The sequence below is a fragment of the Polyodon spathula genome, chromosome 25 (assembly GCF_017654505.1).
Source record: "Polyodon spathula isolate WHYD16114869_AA chromosome 25, ASM1765450v1, whole genome shotgun sequence".
In the NCBI taxonomy this organism is placed as follows: Eukaryota; Metazoa; Chordata; class Actinopteri; order Acipenseriformes; family Polyodontidae; genus Polyodon; species Polyodon spathula.
This window is the reverse complement of record NC_054558.1, coordinates 2,120,868-2,137,420: the sequence shown is the minus strand read 5'-3', so window position 1 is coordinate 2,137,420 and position 16,553 is coordinate 2,120,868. Positions and strand designations below refer to the sequence as shown.

At 45.2% G+C, this 16,553-nt stretch overlaps 1 protein-coding gene across 2 annotated transcripts; it reads left to right on the top strand.

Moving 5' to 3' along the window:
• Positions 1 to 201: 201 nt before the first annotated feature.
• LOC121299753 (innate immunity activator protein-like) lies at positions 202 to 16,237 on the top strand. Of its 2 annotated transcripts, none has more exons than XM_041227764.1 (10): positions 202 to 324; positions 6,597 to 6,713; positions 8,063 to 8,196; positions 8,542 to 8,664; positions 9,135 to 9,366; positions 9,836 to 9,889; positions 10,360 to 10,621; positions 10,819 to 10,989; positions 11,271 to 12,249; positions 15,163 to 16,237. In XM_041227764.1, exons 2-10 carry the CDS (start codon positions 6,659 to 6,661, stop codon positions 15,253 to 15,255), a joined length of 2,103 nt encoding a protein of 700 aa, XP_041083698.1. In that variant the 5' UTR covers positions 202 to 324; positions 6,597 to 6,658; the 3' UTR covers positions 15,256 to 16,237. The 2 variants fall into 2 exon arrangements, with proteins under 2 accessions (XP_041083698.1, XP_041083697.1); XM_041227763.1 differs by lacking the exon at positions 202 to 324 and adding an exon at positions 4,066 to 4,213.
• The last annotated feature ends 316 nt before the right edge of the window (positions 16,238 to 16,553 follow it).

Sequence of the window (16,553 nt, the reverse complement as noted above, 5' to 3'; positions counted from 1 at the left end):
AAACACGATACAAATTAAAAAGACGAAATAAAAAAAAAAAAAATACGATTGAATAAAAAAAATCACATTACGTCATTGATTTAGGTGATTTACAGATAAAGGGGTGGGATGTGTGCCTTTGAAACACCACCCCTCTGGGTTGGATGAATGGAATGTTCCAAAGACAGATGTCCCGGTCCACAACATTGGGGATGGAGTCCCTCCCCACAGCGTGCAGCGTGTGTGGATGCCTGTGGTATCGCTGCTTGCACTGGGAGGCATGTCGGAAAGGAATTCCTCTCATCAAAGCGCTCCGATTACTAACTACACAAACAACGGAAGCAGGTAACCGCGCTTGATTATTAACAAACTGTTTGATGAAATGAAGGCTGCTTGTCAGCTTTTCCTGGCAATAAAAAGGGATGTTTACTGGAAACCCGTGTTCACAAAAAGACAGCTGCGATTCCAAACAATAGCTGTGTTTTGGAGTTTGCCAGTGGTTCTATAGTTCAGAATAATTTTTACTTTGTAAGTCAACGTAATGATACAAAAAAAGACTCACTAGTCGTTATGTTGTTGCAGGCGCAAATCGTTTTTGAAAAGTACCCGTTTTTATATATTTTAATTTAGTCGTATGCAAGCATTGGATGCAAACACTAATTTAGCTCAAACGCAACAAGTCTCAGGTGTGACCGAAGTCTCGCAGTTTATAGCATCGCTCTCAATAGTAGAGTGCGGTTGTTTGTAACTGTGTTGCGGTTTAACTGTGTATACTATTATCACAAAACAGTCCCTACTGTTACATGCTGGCAGCGCGGTTTGGTTTAGGGCTGTGCGTTTGATACCCCCGGCCGCCTGGAGAGGGTTTGTTTATACATCGTGTTTATTTATAGGATTAAGGGTTTGCGCTTTCAGGGGACCGGGTTTCATTTACAAGAGTTTTAAAGAATGAACCAGCGGTGCTGTAAATGCTGCGAGAGCTGTAATACGTGCTGTGATCGATCGACCTCGTCAGTAAGTGATTTGGGGTCCCTTTAGTGTTTTACGTGATTCATTTAAACGCAGTAAAATATCACAAAACTTGAAAAGCATTCAAAGTTATTTTAAAGCATTTGTAAGCGTTTCAAAGACGAAACCTCATTACGAGATGGGGTATGTGAAGTGAAAGATGTTCACTTTTATAATCTGAAGGCATTATGTATAGTGTTCTGTAAATAAAGGAAAGCTTAAGGAAAGCCCTGCATTTTGATGGCACGAAATTGGTTTCATAGATGCACCGTTGATGCTGAATCATTGGGAACCTTCAAATACCCAAATTCACAACGTTTAACCAGCCAGAGGAGCACTGAGGGGCCGAATAGCCCGCTGGCACATTTCTGATGTTCAACGAGAGCTTGTGCATATTTATATTGACATCATAACTGTGCAGTAAAACGCAACGCTGCATTGAAACCGAAACACACAAAAGCAAAGAAAGCTATTCTAAAGAAAGTAAACTTCATCAGAGGTAACTGACCAAACTCACAATCGCATTGTTAAAATACAGCCAAGTGCATTCTGAAGTGTCAGCTGGAGGCTAGGACTGTCTGAAGTTTGGTGATCAAAGTCAAGGCAGTTATGTTAACTGCTTGTGACAGACACAATCCGTGCGTAAGGGTGCCCATTATTTATTTTATTTGAACGAGAACCCCAAAAATCAATTCAGATAAAATCCCCATAAATTAAAACAGGTTTCACAGTCCCTCAGTAGCACTAATTATAATCGTCCGGCCACTTTCACCCTAAAGGTATCCTTCAGTAGTCCAAGATGAATGCTGACCGGGCTATAAATTGTAGTATAATCTTAAAAATGTGTTCAGAAGCATCTAATTAAACAGGGTCATCACAGTGTAACCGCTGTGTCCAGAGAGAGTGAATGTGAGAGAGGGTGACCAGCAGCTTTATCACTGCTTTAGTCAGCTAGCCTGGTGAGGTCAGAGCGCTGGCAGCTGTTCTCAAAGAAAGACCCGTGGAGACTCCTCTGGCTTTCAAAGAAAGACCCGTGGAGACTCCTCCCATTGGCCTTCATATCTGAGTGACAGCAGCCAGTGCTTTAGCTGAGTGCACAGCCACCCCAGGGAAAGCTGCCTTGAAACCATATCGCTGCCATAGCTGCACAACACTCCACTGTGAGAGATAGCAGTACACCGATCTGGTGAAATAAATCTGTTCATTCACGTGCTCATGAGAGGAAATGTGCCCGGTGAGGAATTGAATTGGTACGCGATTGTAAAGGTGAGGGAAGGGCAGGCCGCCTTTGCCTTTCAAAATCAGTTGAGATGGAGCGCAGGATTGTGATGGATTCAAACTGGGAAAAGTCCAAATCCGCAGCTTGAGAGCGAGATCGCGGGTGTTATAATGTAACGTGATGGCTGTCAAGAACCCAGAGCAGAGCTGTGCCAGTCCAGGGCTTTGCAGGAACAGGGCCTTTTCATCACTCTTCAATATCTTGTAGAGCTTCTGAACAAACAGCTCCACACACATGCTTCTGGACAGACAGCTCCACACACATGCTTCTGGACGGTGTGTGTGTGGGGGGGTCTCGTTACTCGTAACACAGGAAGTTGGTGGGGACACTATTTAGTTGTGGTGTTGCGGGGGATTCACCTAGAGTGAAAACAAATCTCATCATTTTAATGAAATCCCATCTTCAGGTGTGATTGTTAGCAGCAAGGCCGTTCACATGCTAGCTGCTTTCAGAAGGGGGTAGAGAGGGGAGATTTCCCCACAAGGGACAAGCGAAACTGAAATGGAAGCTGTTTCACCGTTCGAATGTTTGTAGAGCTTGTCTGTAGCCACGTTGGTATTTTTTCTGTGTCTGTGCAATGCTGTGTGTGCCCGCCAGTGCAACGTTGCCCGACTTTTTAAAGTCTTGCATTCAATTTATTAATTTTTTTACACTGCCTGAAATACAGTAAACTGCACCGTGAACCGGAGAGGGAGAAGTGAACATGAAATACAGTGAACTGCAGCGTGCGTCTGTGTTTCTAGAATAAACGTGTGTTTTTTTTTTCCATTTGTTTTTCATCTCTGGGGTGTTTTTACCCAGTGTAAATACATATTCATAGACTAGGTGTACAACTGATGATCTACATATTTAAAAAAGTTAAGCTTAGAAAATTTAACCTTATGCTTGTATTAACTGTAGCACATATTCCTAAAACATTAACCTGACCGAGAGCTGCAGGCTTATCTCTCTGTATTGGTGTTGTAACACTGCCTGTATCCCCAGGTCTGGTGTTAGAGCCGCCAGTAGCTGCAGTGTATGCTGTTTCCACTCCAGCTGGAAGAAAGCAGAGAGGCTCAGAGCTCTGCACAGAAAAGAAACTGTGAAACTGAACCCGTGATTCAGCTTCAAGAACAAAACCCAACCCAACCGGCTCGCCAAGAACCGAGACAGGAGGCCTGAGCGCCACTCGTTTTATGGAGGGGAGACTTTGTTGGTTTTTCAGCTGATCGGCTTTTATCTCCGCGCTGCCCCTCCCTCTGACTGAAACACAAGGAGCAGCTGCTTTCCTTTCACTTTGAGCTTTTTAAAAAACCTTTTTATTCTTAAAGGAGTGCTTCCCAGCCCCTCCCTGTTTGTTTTGACCTCTCACGATACTGTTTTTGAAATACTAAAGGCACCATTCTCACAAACCTCCAGTGTGTCTGCTCTGTAGCTTGCTCGTGTGATTTTTCTGTACACGGCGCTCTAGATTCCAACACCTTCCTGTGCTGTAGGTCACACCGCAGTTAGACCATCGGAGTGACCCGCAGCAGAGGAAGTGAGTTCCAAAATGAATTGGAAGACTTTGTTGTTTTGATCCTCGCACGTGTTTAAATCTGAGCAATTTAAACAGATGTGAATAACATACACCCCTCTCCATGGCAACAAATTCAGTATGATGAAAAAGTATGACTTTTATGGACAGGCCTGCAGAAGCTGGTGGCCAGTAAGACAGCGCCCAGAGCTGAGACACTGTGATGTCACGTGCTGCATTCTGTTCTGGAATTCACATTGTGTTCCGATTGCTGGCTGGAACACTGAGAGGCCCCTCCCTGTGTGAGGTCATTACAGGTATGCGGTGTGCCTCCCTCCCTGTTCAGACAGGCACTGGAGCGGCCCCAGCCCTAGCTATCAGACAGGGCTCTGTACAGGTAATCACAACAGAGTGCAGCAACACCTCCAGCAGCAAGCTCCACTCGGGATAATGTAAGTTCTTTGCTGTTTGTATGTGTTTATGCTGCTGTCTGTATTGTTCATTGATACCAGAACGTGACGGGTGACATTTGTGATGTGCTCTTATCATTCTGGTAATGCAAGTTGTACAGATTTGTGTTCTTGAAGTAGCTCAGGTTTAGTATAATGTTCAAATCCAGCATTTGGTTTGTGCAGAAGCAGTTCTTCTATAACTGCATGTCATAAACCTGGACGTCAATTAAGAAAACATTATATATATATATATATATATATATATATATATATATATATATATATATATATATATATAAGTTGCTGTTACACAGTTTAATTTAGGGCTTTCTGAAACTGCAGATTCCTGTGTCGACTGAACATTGAATGAAAATGTTTTGCATCATTACTGTAGCCCTTTACCCTGTAACAGTTTTTTCCAGGGACCCTGCTACTCTGTAATTTTTATTTTATTTATTGACACTTTCTTTAGTCTTTTATTACAAGTCACGTGTTCAATGAGTTCAAACAGTTCTTTTATATCCCGTAACTTTTTATTTCAGCTTGTGAGTATTCTCTAAAGCATCCTGATTTATTGAGTGTTGCCCGGGCTGCTACAGTGTGTGAGTGCCGTGTATTATTCTCTCTAGGAAGGGAGTATCAAATGCAGCTGTGTTCAAAGTATCTATTGTAAAGAAGTCTTCTTCTGTGGAGAGTGGTAATTTACCCTTGTACCGAAACAGCTTCCAGCCAGGTATTTAACTGCCTATTACTGGGGCCAGTGTGTAATTATGTGACAATCACTTTCATTGTGGTCCACAGAGCCTCCCTTTGTGGGGGCTGAAAGCTGGGCTCCACTCCTCTGAACAGAGTAGTAGACGACCTCCACGCAGGTACTGCTAGCTACTGACTTCACCTGCATTGTTTAAAACCCTCCCATATCATTAATAATCTTTCACTCCAACAGGAGGCTTGTGTCACTTTGAAAGGACAAACACCCCGGTTTTGTTGTTGGTACGAAACTGCTTGGATGTAATGAATTCAGCTTTCTGAACTGTTTCATTTTAAAGACTTACCAATGTGTGGATCCCTCCCTGGTCACTCAAGCAGACTAGCATTTATATATATATATATATATATATATATATATATATATATATATATATATATATATATATATATATATATATATATATATATATATATATATATGTGTGTGTATGTATGTATGTATGAATGTTATGGGGTTCTACTTAACGTTAGTCTAAACAGCTGGCAAACAGCACATATCTCAATGTCAATTAATATACTGGTTTGTGTTTGGAGATCAAACCCATAAAGTTTGCTTTAATTGCTGTGCCAGATTCATCTGCCCTGCGCATGTGTCGCAGCTGGTTTCTGATGCAAAAGGAAGTGGGCTAGACGATCATGTGGATCGCAATGTGTAACAGAGAACTGGAAGAATTCATCAGCAAACTCAGCCCAGACGCACGCAGAGTCATACAGCTATTGTGATGTCATTAGAACCTCGGCGTGCACAGCCAATCAGGGACTGGTCATCTAAACAACCACAGACTCCTATCCACTAATGGCCTGTCATGCCTCCCCGGCAGGAAAGCTTTCACAAGTGTCTTGTGAATCATTGGGTTCAAGAGTTTACCCCTGAATGCATTTTTTTCAGTGTCGCTGTTTATATTTGAAAGTTCGAAAGAGTAAACAGACTGACAAGCCAGAGCATCCGTTTCTGCAGTGCGCTCCTCCCAGCGTTCATATAAATGCACGTCAAACAAGATTCAGCAGGTCAGAAGCCATACCTTTAAAATTACATTGAGTGAATAATACAGATTGCAGGCACAAGGCTGCAGTGAGCAGAGCTGGGTATGTGTTGAGAGTCCATGGCACTGTATAACTCCTAACACATTGAAACTCTTTTATCAAGGTCTTTATACCTAATGGAATGTGTACCAAGATAAAGGAAAAGGGCTGCATGACGAGTTGCATACAACCTGGACACTCCCATGCTTTAAACAAAGCTTAATCATTGTTTGATAAGATTAGCAGTTCTGCTTGGGTTTCTCTCCTGTAATGCAATGCTTTTTTCACTACAAAAATCAATATATATATATATATTGATCGCTAATACTTGAAATCCATGTCGTCCAGCCCTCAACAAAAGCCTTCTCTGTTTCGTATCTGGCTTTGGTGTTTCTGAACGACCACGTCTCTCTCCCCCAGCCCCCTAGTATCAGTCCCAGAGCTAGAAGGGTGTGAACTGGGGTCTTTGTTTTGAACACGCTGGTGTGAGAGGGTAGGGCAAACGCTGGCAACTCGATCAAAGCTGCTGGGCTCGGTCAGTTTCGTTTCAGGCACTTCTCATAATCTACTCTATATTTCTATATTCCAGGAGCACTTGAAATCCAATGATATTTGTACTGTAATTGCCTCTATAAGAACACCCTCGTTACCATGGAGTGCAAAGATGAAGCCAGTGATACCGACAGTGGCATTATCCTCCAGTCAGGTAAGCAGAGCTTTCCCTCTATCACCATTTAATACCCTGTGCTACCAGCAATAGGACCCCACCTGCTGCTCACAGGGAGCTGTGCAGGGCGCTGGTTAACACTGAGTTTGTGTTGACAGTTCATGGCATTGCATAACGCTTTGGTTACTCATTGAGACAGGTGTTTATCAAGCTATTTACACCCAATGCAGTGTGCACCATTGTGAAAGAAATGGTCACATAACGACTTGGGCACACCCTCGAGTTCGAGTGAGCCTCGCCAGTTATTGTGGCTTGTGTTGTGGCAGGTTAGCAGTTTCCCATTACAATAAATAGGCTTGTTTTTATTAAAGTGGCTGCCGAATTAACTTCCATTTACTTTGTTTGGTCAGATCTCTGGGCTTTAAAAATACCAGCAGCCTCTTATAGTTCTGGATAAAAAAAAAAACAGCATTGTGAGAACACAGAGGGGAGCATGTTCTGCATGGCTGCAGCCTTGGGGTTTACACCTCCTGAGGGTAGTGAGGTACAAGCACAGGGCACAATAACCCTTCATATCCCAGACCGGGACCCTCTGTATTTTGAAGACGTGCCTCCTTTTTTTTTTTTTTTTTTGGTTTCATCAAACAAACATAGATCCTGTTCTTCAGACGATACACCTCTGTATGTAACACAGAGGATGAGTAAAGAGCTTGCCGGGACTTCCTGTTACTTGCTTGCTATGTTAAACTGTGTTAAATCCCTGAAGAATCCTGATTTTAGTTTCCTTGGAAAACATTCCAGTAACCTCTTCGCCTCTTGGTTGTAGATGACTCGGATTCCTGTTGTGCATAGTCTTCTGTAGAAACATGTCTTCAATTGCTGAGTGACCCTCTTCCTCACTTTACTGAATGTCTTGTGGTTTGTTGTAATGGGAACTGCTTAGTTTCTCTTATCAACGCTTACACGTTTGGACTTGCCCCTGATGTCATATTTCGGTTAACAGCAGGCATGGATGTGGCATCTGTAATGTATTATATTGGAGCGAGAATTGTAACAGTAACTAATTTGTAACAGTTTGAATGTGTTTTAATACAAAATCCCACTGGAAATAAGACCCCTGCTTTGTACGCAAGAAAGTGTTCTAGACTGTTCAAGAAACTACCAATCTAGAACAGGAATCGAGCTTTCTTTAATGCATCAAAACAGAACAGTGAAAAGATCCCAGTGCTTCTCAAATGTACTCTTCCCAAAATACTTCAATCAACTCCCGAAATAATAGTTTATCCACTTGCGTCCCCCGTACAGCGGTCCTCTTACCAGTCCTGCATATTCTGTCCCTGCATTGTCAAGAAAGAGGTTGTACGCTGTGTGTTTGTGTCTGTGCCCAGGCCTTGACAGCCCCACGTACCCCGTGAAAGACACGACCACGCACACCAGAGCGGTGAAACTGCGCCAGCAATCCCTGGAAGACGAACTGGAGAGCTGCCGGCTGGAACTCCAAAAGCTGTGCATCCGAGAAGCTGTGAGTCTGATAACGCTACTACTGATAATGGAGAGAGGGGGTCCCCAGTGACTCATCCAGTGAGGGAGTGTACAGCGAGTCATGCAATCTGGAGTTTGCTGCTTCGAATCCTGGTCTGGCAGAGTTGGCGGTCTTTGCTGGAGACCAGCAGGGCTGCACTGGGTTTTGTGGTGGGGATAGTCGGTCAGGGATGGCTCTCGCCTCCTCGTGATTCAGTGATCCATACTGGTCTTGTGCTTGACAAGTCTAGGCAGAGGCTTCCTAGTTGAACCAGTAAGATTGTATTGGGATGTACGATTTCATTTTCTTTCACACATATGTAATGTTTTTTGGTTTTTTTTGAAGGAGCTGACTGGAATACTGCCCAAAGAATTCCCTCTGAAGCCTGGGGAGAAAGCGCCCAATGTGAGGCGGAGGATCGGGGCAGCTTTCAAACTGGACGAGCTGAGCATCCTGCAGCAGGGATCGGTAACGACTTTAAAAACTGTTCTTCTTCCGGTCCGCAATCCCTTTCTGTATCCTTTTCCGTTCCACTCGTCCCATGCCAGTAAGTTTTATAAAGCACTCCTGTGGCCTCTGTAGAGCTCTCACACAGGTCTTCTCTCCAAGTGCAACTGGTACACCCGAGTGTAACCGTCATCCCTGTCCCCCCTGCAACACTGCATGCAAGAAATACATCCAGGGGAAAAAATACTCCATAGAACCCATGTGATACTGCTTCAGTCAAATGAGGTGGTTATTAAAATATCAGTTGTAATAGCACACAGTGTTACAGTGTGTTTTAACCCTAAATTAAGAAATTCCCGGAGGTAGAAATCTGCCTTCCTCTCTCAAATCAGAACCCCTGCTTCTATTGAAGGAGCTACGATATTCTGTGCTGAAATAGGTTTTTATACAGTGCCTTTTGTTAACGCCCCTTTCCTCGGCTCCTCCCCCAGGACCCCGAGCTGAGCTCTCTGGAGGCGGAGCTTGCCCTGCAGTTTCAGATCTACGAAGCGGCCCGCAGGCTCTCATTGGAGGAGAACATCAGCAGACACATGAAGAGGAGCCGGCTGAACCAGTGCGAGAAGGAGCAGAAGAAACTGAAGAAGCTGCAGCAGGCTGTGAACGAGCGCCGCGTGAAGGCTGGACACAAGCCACTGCACCCAGGCAGCCAGCTCCGAGACCAGGGTAGGAACACGGTCCCCACAGTGTCAGACACTACCGTCCAGGACTGCGGCTTAACTTTATACTGTCTGTTAACAGAGTGACTCCACACAGCAGCCTCACCCAGTCCAGGCTTTACTACAAGATTGATTAGCCACAGTGTGTAGCTAACAAGCTCAGCTGTGTCTTATTAAACTTGCAGTGAAACCAGGAATGGATCAAACTGCTATGCAATAGGAGTCTTACTTTCATCTGTGGACTCTGTTACTTTGCCATTTAAAACAATGGTAAGTGTTTGTAAAGGTATGGGGAACTTGCGAACAGTGCAAAAGCAAATCATTTTTCTAAAGGATCTTTAAGATTAGCGCATTGTATGTTACCACGACCTGTGTTGACTCAGTAACAAGCAGATTCTCAAACCAAGAGAGTCAGGTTGAACTCAGGTCCAGAGCTCTGTTGCAAATGTCTGAGTCTCGCTGGTTTCCCTTTGCAGACCCTCACGGCTCTGATGACAGCTCTCTGTCTGACGCAGCGCTGCTGGAAGATGGTAAGGCTGCTTTTGAGACTGGCGTTGAGTGAATGAAGACAGGATCTCTGATTTAGAAGAGCCTCCAGCCAGCCTTAGTTTCAATTCTACAAGGAACACCAGGGCAGGCTGAGACTCGTTGAGGGATTGTCTGAGAAAGTGGATCAGTTTGAACATGCAGCAGCTCGTACTGTTTCTCTGCTCCTTGGCAAAAGGGAATCCGATCAAGAGACCGTGGCAGTAATGTGTCTCTTCAGACCAAGTAATGCTGAGTTAGAAAAATGACTGTATGGAAAATACCCTTTGCTTTTGAATTTCCTTAGCCCCTTCATTGGTTGACGAAATCAACTAATATGAGCTAATTATAATGCCAGAAAATTGAATTAAAAATGCAGTTCATGGCACAGCACTTGAATATTGTGATGAAGCACAGAGATCAATTAGTAATACAAACCCTGTGAAACCATGTTTGCTTTGTGCTTTTTCCACAGAGGAAGTTCCATCTCTGACCCCCCACCCTGTGTGTGAGACCTCCTCTCCAGCGGAACCCCCCCCTCACAGCTCCCCACTGCCCCCCACCTGCTCCCAACGCCCGCTTCCCCCTCAGACCCTGGAAGGCCTCATCCTGGGGCACAGCCCCAGCCTGGAGTACGACCGCTCCCCCATCCAGAACACCGCCTGGCGGGAGTCCAGCCTCGACCAGCCCTATGAGAAGCCCAAGAAGACCAACTCCGCCGCAAGCAGCCAGTCCAGGTGAGGCCCCTATTTCTAGCAGGGCAGGGGCTCCAAGATCTTTTACTTGTGGATACTGGCGGTGTTCCAGTTTGGCATTAAGGGCTGTAAGCGTTTGTGTTTTTTTTATACCGGTGTGTTAGCAAGCACTTGACTGGGTACCTGCTCTTGTTCATTTCCTGTGTCGGTAAAGCCTTCCTCTCTTGCTGTCGCTGCAGTAGCCCGGCTGGGACTCCAGTGTCGACTCCCGTGGATTTCAGACTGGGAGATGCTCAGCTATCGTACCAGTTCAGTCCAGTCAAGAAGCTCCCGCTCAGACACACCCACTCCTCCAGCGCTCCGTCCACTCCAGAGATGCAGGGGCGCTGGGGTCACTCGCAGTCCGTCAGGTAGGGCAGGGGGTCAATCAAACCATACAGCAGCCTGCAGATAGAGGGTCTGCACATGAAGGCGACTTTCTTTTAAAACGGGAAACCATCGCATTAAGTCTTTCTAGAGGTTTGATTTTCGTTTTAACTTTCAGCTTTTAAAACATGCATTTTTAGTGGAACCCGATTCAGAGTCATGCATTTGTATAGCTGCTATCAGTTAAACCTTTTAAACTAAAATTGTATCAAACAGCAGCTGCGATTTTTATTTTATTAGTTGCATATCAAATTATTTTTACCAGGCTACCCAGAAGTGACCCTTCCCATGATCCTTTGGAATCCAGAGGGCGGAGCCGGTTTCCTAGGAGACAACCTGCCAACTTCACGATGACCTCCCAGGACCAACCCTTCCCTCAGCCCAGAATGAACCTCTCCAACCCCCTGTACCACTCCGGCTCTGAGGACAGCAACTCTGACTGCTCCATTCCTTCCTGCCGGGAAGGGATGCCAGAGCTGGTCAGACCGGGGCTCCTACCCTACCCGGGGCCTCCCCAGAACAACTGCTACCCAGGTTTCTACAAGAACCCCCAGAACCACTCCTCACCGAACTTCTACTCACCGCACGGGTACACAGAGGGTGAGAGGGGGTGTCTCGCAGAGAGTGATCCGAGGAGGGGGTACCTCATAGAGAGTGATCTGGGGAGGGGCTGTCTCACAGGGAGTGATCCGAGGAGGGGGTACCTCACAGAGAGTGATCTGGGGAGGGGCTGTCTCAGAGAGAGTGATCTGGGGAGGGGGTACCTCATAGAGAGTGATCTGAGGAGAGGGTGTCTTGGAGAGAGTAATCCGGAGAAGGGGTACCTCACAGAGAGTGATCCGAGGAGGGGGTGTCTCAGAGAGAGTGATCTGGGGAGGGGGTGTCTCAGAGAGAGTAATCCGAGGAAGGGGTACATTTTGCCCCAGTCTCCCCTGCTGTGGGATCAGCCCTGCAGGCAGTATCGTTACGATGATGACCCGGTTCCACGGAGGATGATGCAGAGGCCCTTCCCCACGCACGTCAGGTTGGCTCGCGCCCCCTCTCTGAAGGATTACCCCCCATCCGCCAGCCTGAGAGGGCTACCCAGAGAGGTGGTCTCAGAGGAGCTCCAGTCCTGGCACATGCGGAGCGTGTTCAAGAGTGTGCGCCCCCGGTCCCTCGACAGGCAAGGCGCCATCCGGGTCAGAAGCAACACACCAGGCAGGGAGTCTCCGCTCACCAGGCAGCCAGAGCCCCACCAGCAGGTAACCTCATTACCTTTCCATGGTAGCGATTTGAAGCTGAGGAAATGTAGCATTTTTCCCATCCCATGTACATCTGATTTTACTATTTTTCTTTTTTCAGCAGGTTATATAAAGTTCTCGGTTTGCTCGCCTTGTCTTCCAGGAAGTCTCTTTTTCCTTCCTAGACTGCTTTTCCTTTTCTAGGTCATTTTCACCACAGTGTCTTGGAAATCAAAGGCATCTTAGTAGCTGCAAAACCTGTCAGTCAATAAGGCCAAGAGCTGGTTGGTTAATGACAGGAAAGGCGGCCATGAGAGTTTAGATTTTTCGTTTTGTTCAAGTTGATGCAATCGAAGGCAGAAGCTGCTTAAATGCAAACTGTGAACTAAGCAGAACAGTTTGACTTTGTTCCAGAGAATGAAGCAAATGGTACTTCTGATTGGAAAACATTCAGATTACTGGCAGAAATGCGAATACAAACTTGTGCAAGCATGAGCTGCCATTGCAGTAATGTAAGCAGCGGGCAGATTATAAAGGTAATACGAGTTGTCATGTTCCTAAATAAAGAAGACGCAGTGTTTTTTCGTTTGGATGCTGTTCAAGCAGAATCGTTTTTTAACCTCACTAGTGGAGTGCATATTCAGAAGGTCCTGCCAGTTTCCCAGGCTTTATGTTCACTTCTGTAGAACAGCTTTCAAGATTACAAAGTTACGCCTTTATTAAACTCTTGCTATCTTATCTTAAAACCAATTTCCTAATCCAGAGACCCACTAAATGGGTGCGTGACACAGAGCTCTCAGTACAAGAGGATCCTGTCCCTACCTGCTCTATATATATATATACAACTTATCTAGTTTATTATCTGCATCTGTAAGCTCTCGTCACACACACAGATAGGGTTGTCCATTTCAGAAAAGGCGCTGTCAAATCTGGATTGCATTTGAAGTTGTTAGCTGGATTCTCTGATGTGTGTTTTATACATTGATAAATGGATATTTTTTCAGTGCATTGCTGTACAGTAACCCTGATGAGCCATTGCAGTAACCTTGGACAGCTCTGTTTGATATCTGTCCTTATTAAACTCGGCTGGCCTCTTTGTAATGTTGCTTGTAAATTTTTATTAGTCTCTTAATACACTTTTATAAATGGAAAGCCTAAAACTCGAGGTCCAGTAAAGCATAAGAAGCATTGGTTCAGCCAGCAGAGCCCAGTGCAATCTGCCAGGGGAAGTTTGTCTGCATTAAAAACTATCTGCAGATGAGAGCTCTCATGGGGCGCTTTGCCATGTGATGCCTCTGGATGTAACACCCACGCATTGAAACCTGACTCTTCAGATTTTGAGAGAACACACCCAAGCACTTGAGTTTAATATTCAATCCAGGACACAAACAGACCCCAAATATCCCAGCTGATAACTACCTGTACACTTATCTTTCCAGTAATCTCAGAAGAGGCTCTCAAAATAGAGTTGAGTTTCCTGAGCAGCTCATTCCTGTTTTGACTCTCCGGGCTTGCCCGTGTCTGAGTGGCAGGTACTTTGCCTCCAGCACTGGGAGGGGAATCGGGCAGCACAGGCTGGGACCTGCGCCCGTTCGGCTCCAGACGCTGCCAGTCTTAGCAGGACTGAGATCACCTGACCACACCTTCAGGAAGATCCCCTTTCCCTTCACACCCAGCCCCAGACTGCTTTCTGAATGACAGTCCTGTGTGCTGTGTAACACAATGAGGAGGGGCAGTGCACGAGAGAGAGCGAGCGAGCGAGAGAGAGAGAGCACAGACACCCACCTCAATCCTCAACTGAACACTCCCTGTGCCCTGCCAACAGACAATTGAGACAGCTTGTTTTTTGTTTTATATTCTTTGTGCGAGTTATCATCATCATCATCTTGCCGTTCCGGTTTATTTTGCATCATTATCTGTGTCTGTCATCGTGGTGACTCTCTTTTCACCTGGAGTCCGGCTGCTCAAGTCCAGTGGGGAGGCACCTTGTGTATTCTTCTGTGTTCAGTGTCATCACATCCTGGTGATTTTATTTTATTTATTTTTTTAGAGCTCAGAAGTTTAAAGCACTCCTGTGGTCCTCAATGCAGCTCTCAGAATCGGTCCTAAACGCTTCGCATAGCTGCTACACCAGAGTGCAGCACTGCCCCTAGTGGCTGTAAGTGGGCAGTGAAGGGGGAAGGTTAATGAATGCTCTCTGGAGTTTAGATCTGATTCCAAGAGTTATATTGAGGCCACAGGGGTCCTTTTTATGAGTTCAGTCTGAATTTACAAGAAGAATGCGGACGATACCGCTTTAAGCTGAGATCAAAGACCAAGCTGAAATGAAAGACCAGTGAGTCCTCTATCTGAGGCCCCCAGCCCCTGTGAGTGGCCTGTTTCTTTGGCACATGTACTGCATTCCATTCATGGACAGTATTGAACCTGTGGAGAGGCTTGGTCGTTCTCACGCCAGCTCGCCCTGCCCCTGTCCCAGCCTGGTACACAGGGAGCGTCTCCTACACAAAGCAGCTTCCGCCTGTGTGATTCAGCGTGCATGCCACTGTCACGCTGGTCGTGTGGTAAGGCTGGAGGTCTGGTTCTGTGCAGCACAGATCACACTGTAATTCTGCATTTAATAGAATAAACATTTTGAACTTATTTGTTCATGGGCTTCATCTAATTTGACACCTGTAGTTGGTGGTTTACCTTTGTAGTTATTTCAATGCTGACATTGATCTTCACATACAGTATTATAGCACACCAAGATACTAAAAAAAAAAAATCTAATTAAAATCTAACATAAAAATAATAAATAAAATGCAAATCTGTACCAGATGCTCATAAAATATTTAACATTTGGTAAAATCATAAACCTTCTAGGCTTTCATGTTAAGAGCAAAAAGCGTCTGTGAATAATGCTGTGATTTTAAATGCGGTTCTTTCTGTTTTCAGAGTCCGCAGCGACGCATCTTGCAGAGAGCTCCGGACGGGACGCCAGTGCAGTGGTACGTGGAGGAAGAGTCTGAAATCGTCAGTCAGGTTTAGAGACGAGAGACGAGCCCCCCTGACACGATTCAGGACCCAGTGCAGCCCTATTGCAGACTTCGCTGTGTGTGGCGTGCAGCACAGGGTTATTCCGTGTTGCTGTAAAATGGCTGGAGGAATCGGACAGTTTAAAAGCAATGCCATCGTCTGCCCTGCTGCTGCAGAGTCTGCAGACATGAGGAAGCTAATGTCGGAAGTAAAACGAGCTTCTCGGATGTGGAGGAAGATTTGATACAGAACTCCAGCTCCCCTCATTGCATCTCTACGCCTTTTTTAAAGCTTGCTAACCAAGGATTTCAACTCTATTTTCTTGTCTCTCTCTGTTGTCGCAGTCCTATCACAGATGTTCTTCTGTGCTTTAATTACATAAGACTTCACTGAACTTGCAACAGGAAGCGATAAGGCTTTCACAAGGATGAAGAAGCCAGCTGTTTGCTCAGCAGCTCCATGAAACCGTGATCATGCCTACAGATGATTTCAGGCAGATCAAAACAAACTGTTTAAACGGACAGAATGCAGCGAGGTCTAATTGAACTGGGATCATTAAAATCTGGTCACAACCTCGCCTGACTCTGTCCGCTGCTATTACCCCTAGGAAAGTGTATACCAGGATGTTCCGTCTGCAGGAAGTCTGATAAGGAATGCGAGAAAACCCCCTTTTATAATCTTCAATAAGCACCGAACGAACGAAGCCAGGGAACAGACTGAACTCGTTTCAAAGTCTTTATCTGACTGCGACAGGACCAATAATATGGAACGATATTAAACTGCTGTAAGAGTTTAAAAGGATACTCTGGTGTAAATAAATACATGTTGAAATAGAACATGCTGGTCATTGTACGGACATGTTTGTGTTGGTGAACACTAAGTGTATTAATATAATATATGTTTTGTTGTTTTACTTTGTAATGAAATAGTAGTGATGCTACAGGTAACCTGGCTTCACCTTACAAAAAAAATACAGAAGTCAGTCATCTTTTTACTCAACTGTTGCTTTTATTTTTTGCTCGTATAATGACCTACTAAAAAACAGTTTTACAAGTAACATTTCCTGTGCTGAAGGTCAATTTTATGGTAGAACAGGAAGTAAGGTACTAGAAAGCAGTTCTGTTTTCTGTAAGGCGTGTTTAGAAGAAAAATATACTACGTGCGATGCTGATATATAGGTTTTATACAGAATATGGTAAAGGCTACGATACAAACCAATATCTAAAGGAGAATTCGGAACCCACGGAGAGTGGTCTTGCTGTCCACTCTGCCCTCGAGTGGGTTCAGATCTGTCCAGTCAGCAAGTGTCT

Excerpts from the sequence above, each read along its gene's own strand:
- LOC121299753 (XM_041227764.1), top strand. The coding sequence starts at position 6,659 with ATGGAGTGCAAAGATGAAGCCAGTGATACCGACAGTGGCATTATCCTC. Across the intron at positions 8,197-8,541 it reads AGCTGTGCATCCGAGAAGCT|GAGCTGACTGGAATACTGCC; the intron begins GTGAGTCTGATA and ends TTTTTTTTGAAG. Across the intron at positions 10,990-11,270 it reads GGTCACTCGCAGTCCGTCAG|GCTACCCAGAAGTGACCCTT; the intron begins GTAGGGCAGGGG and ends TATTTTTACCAG.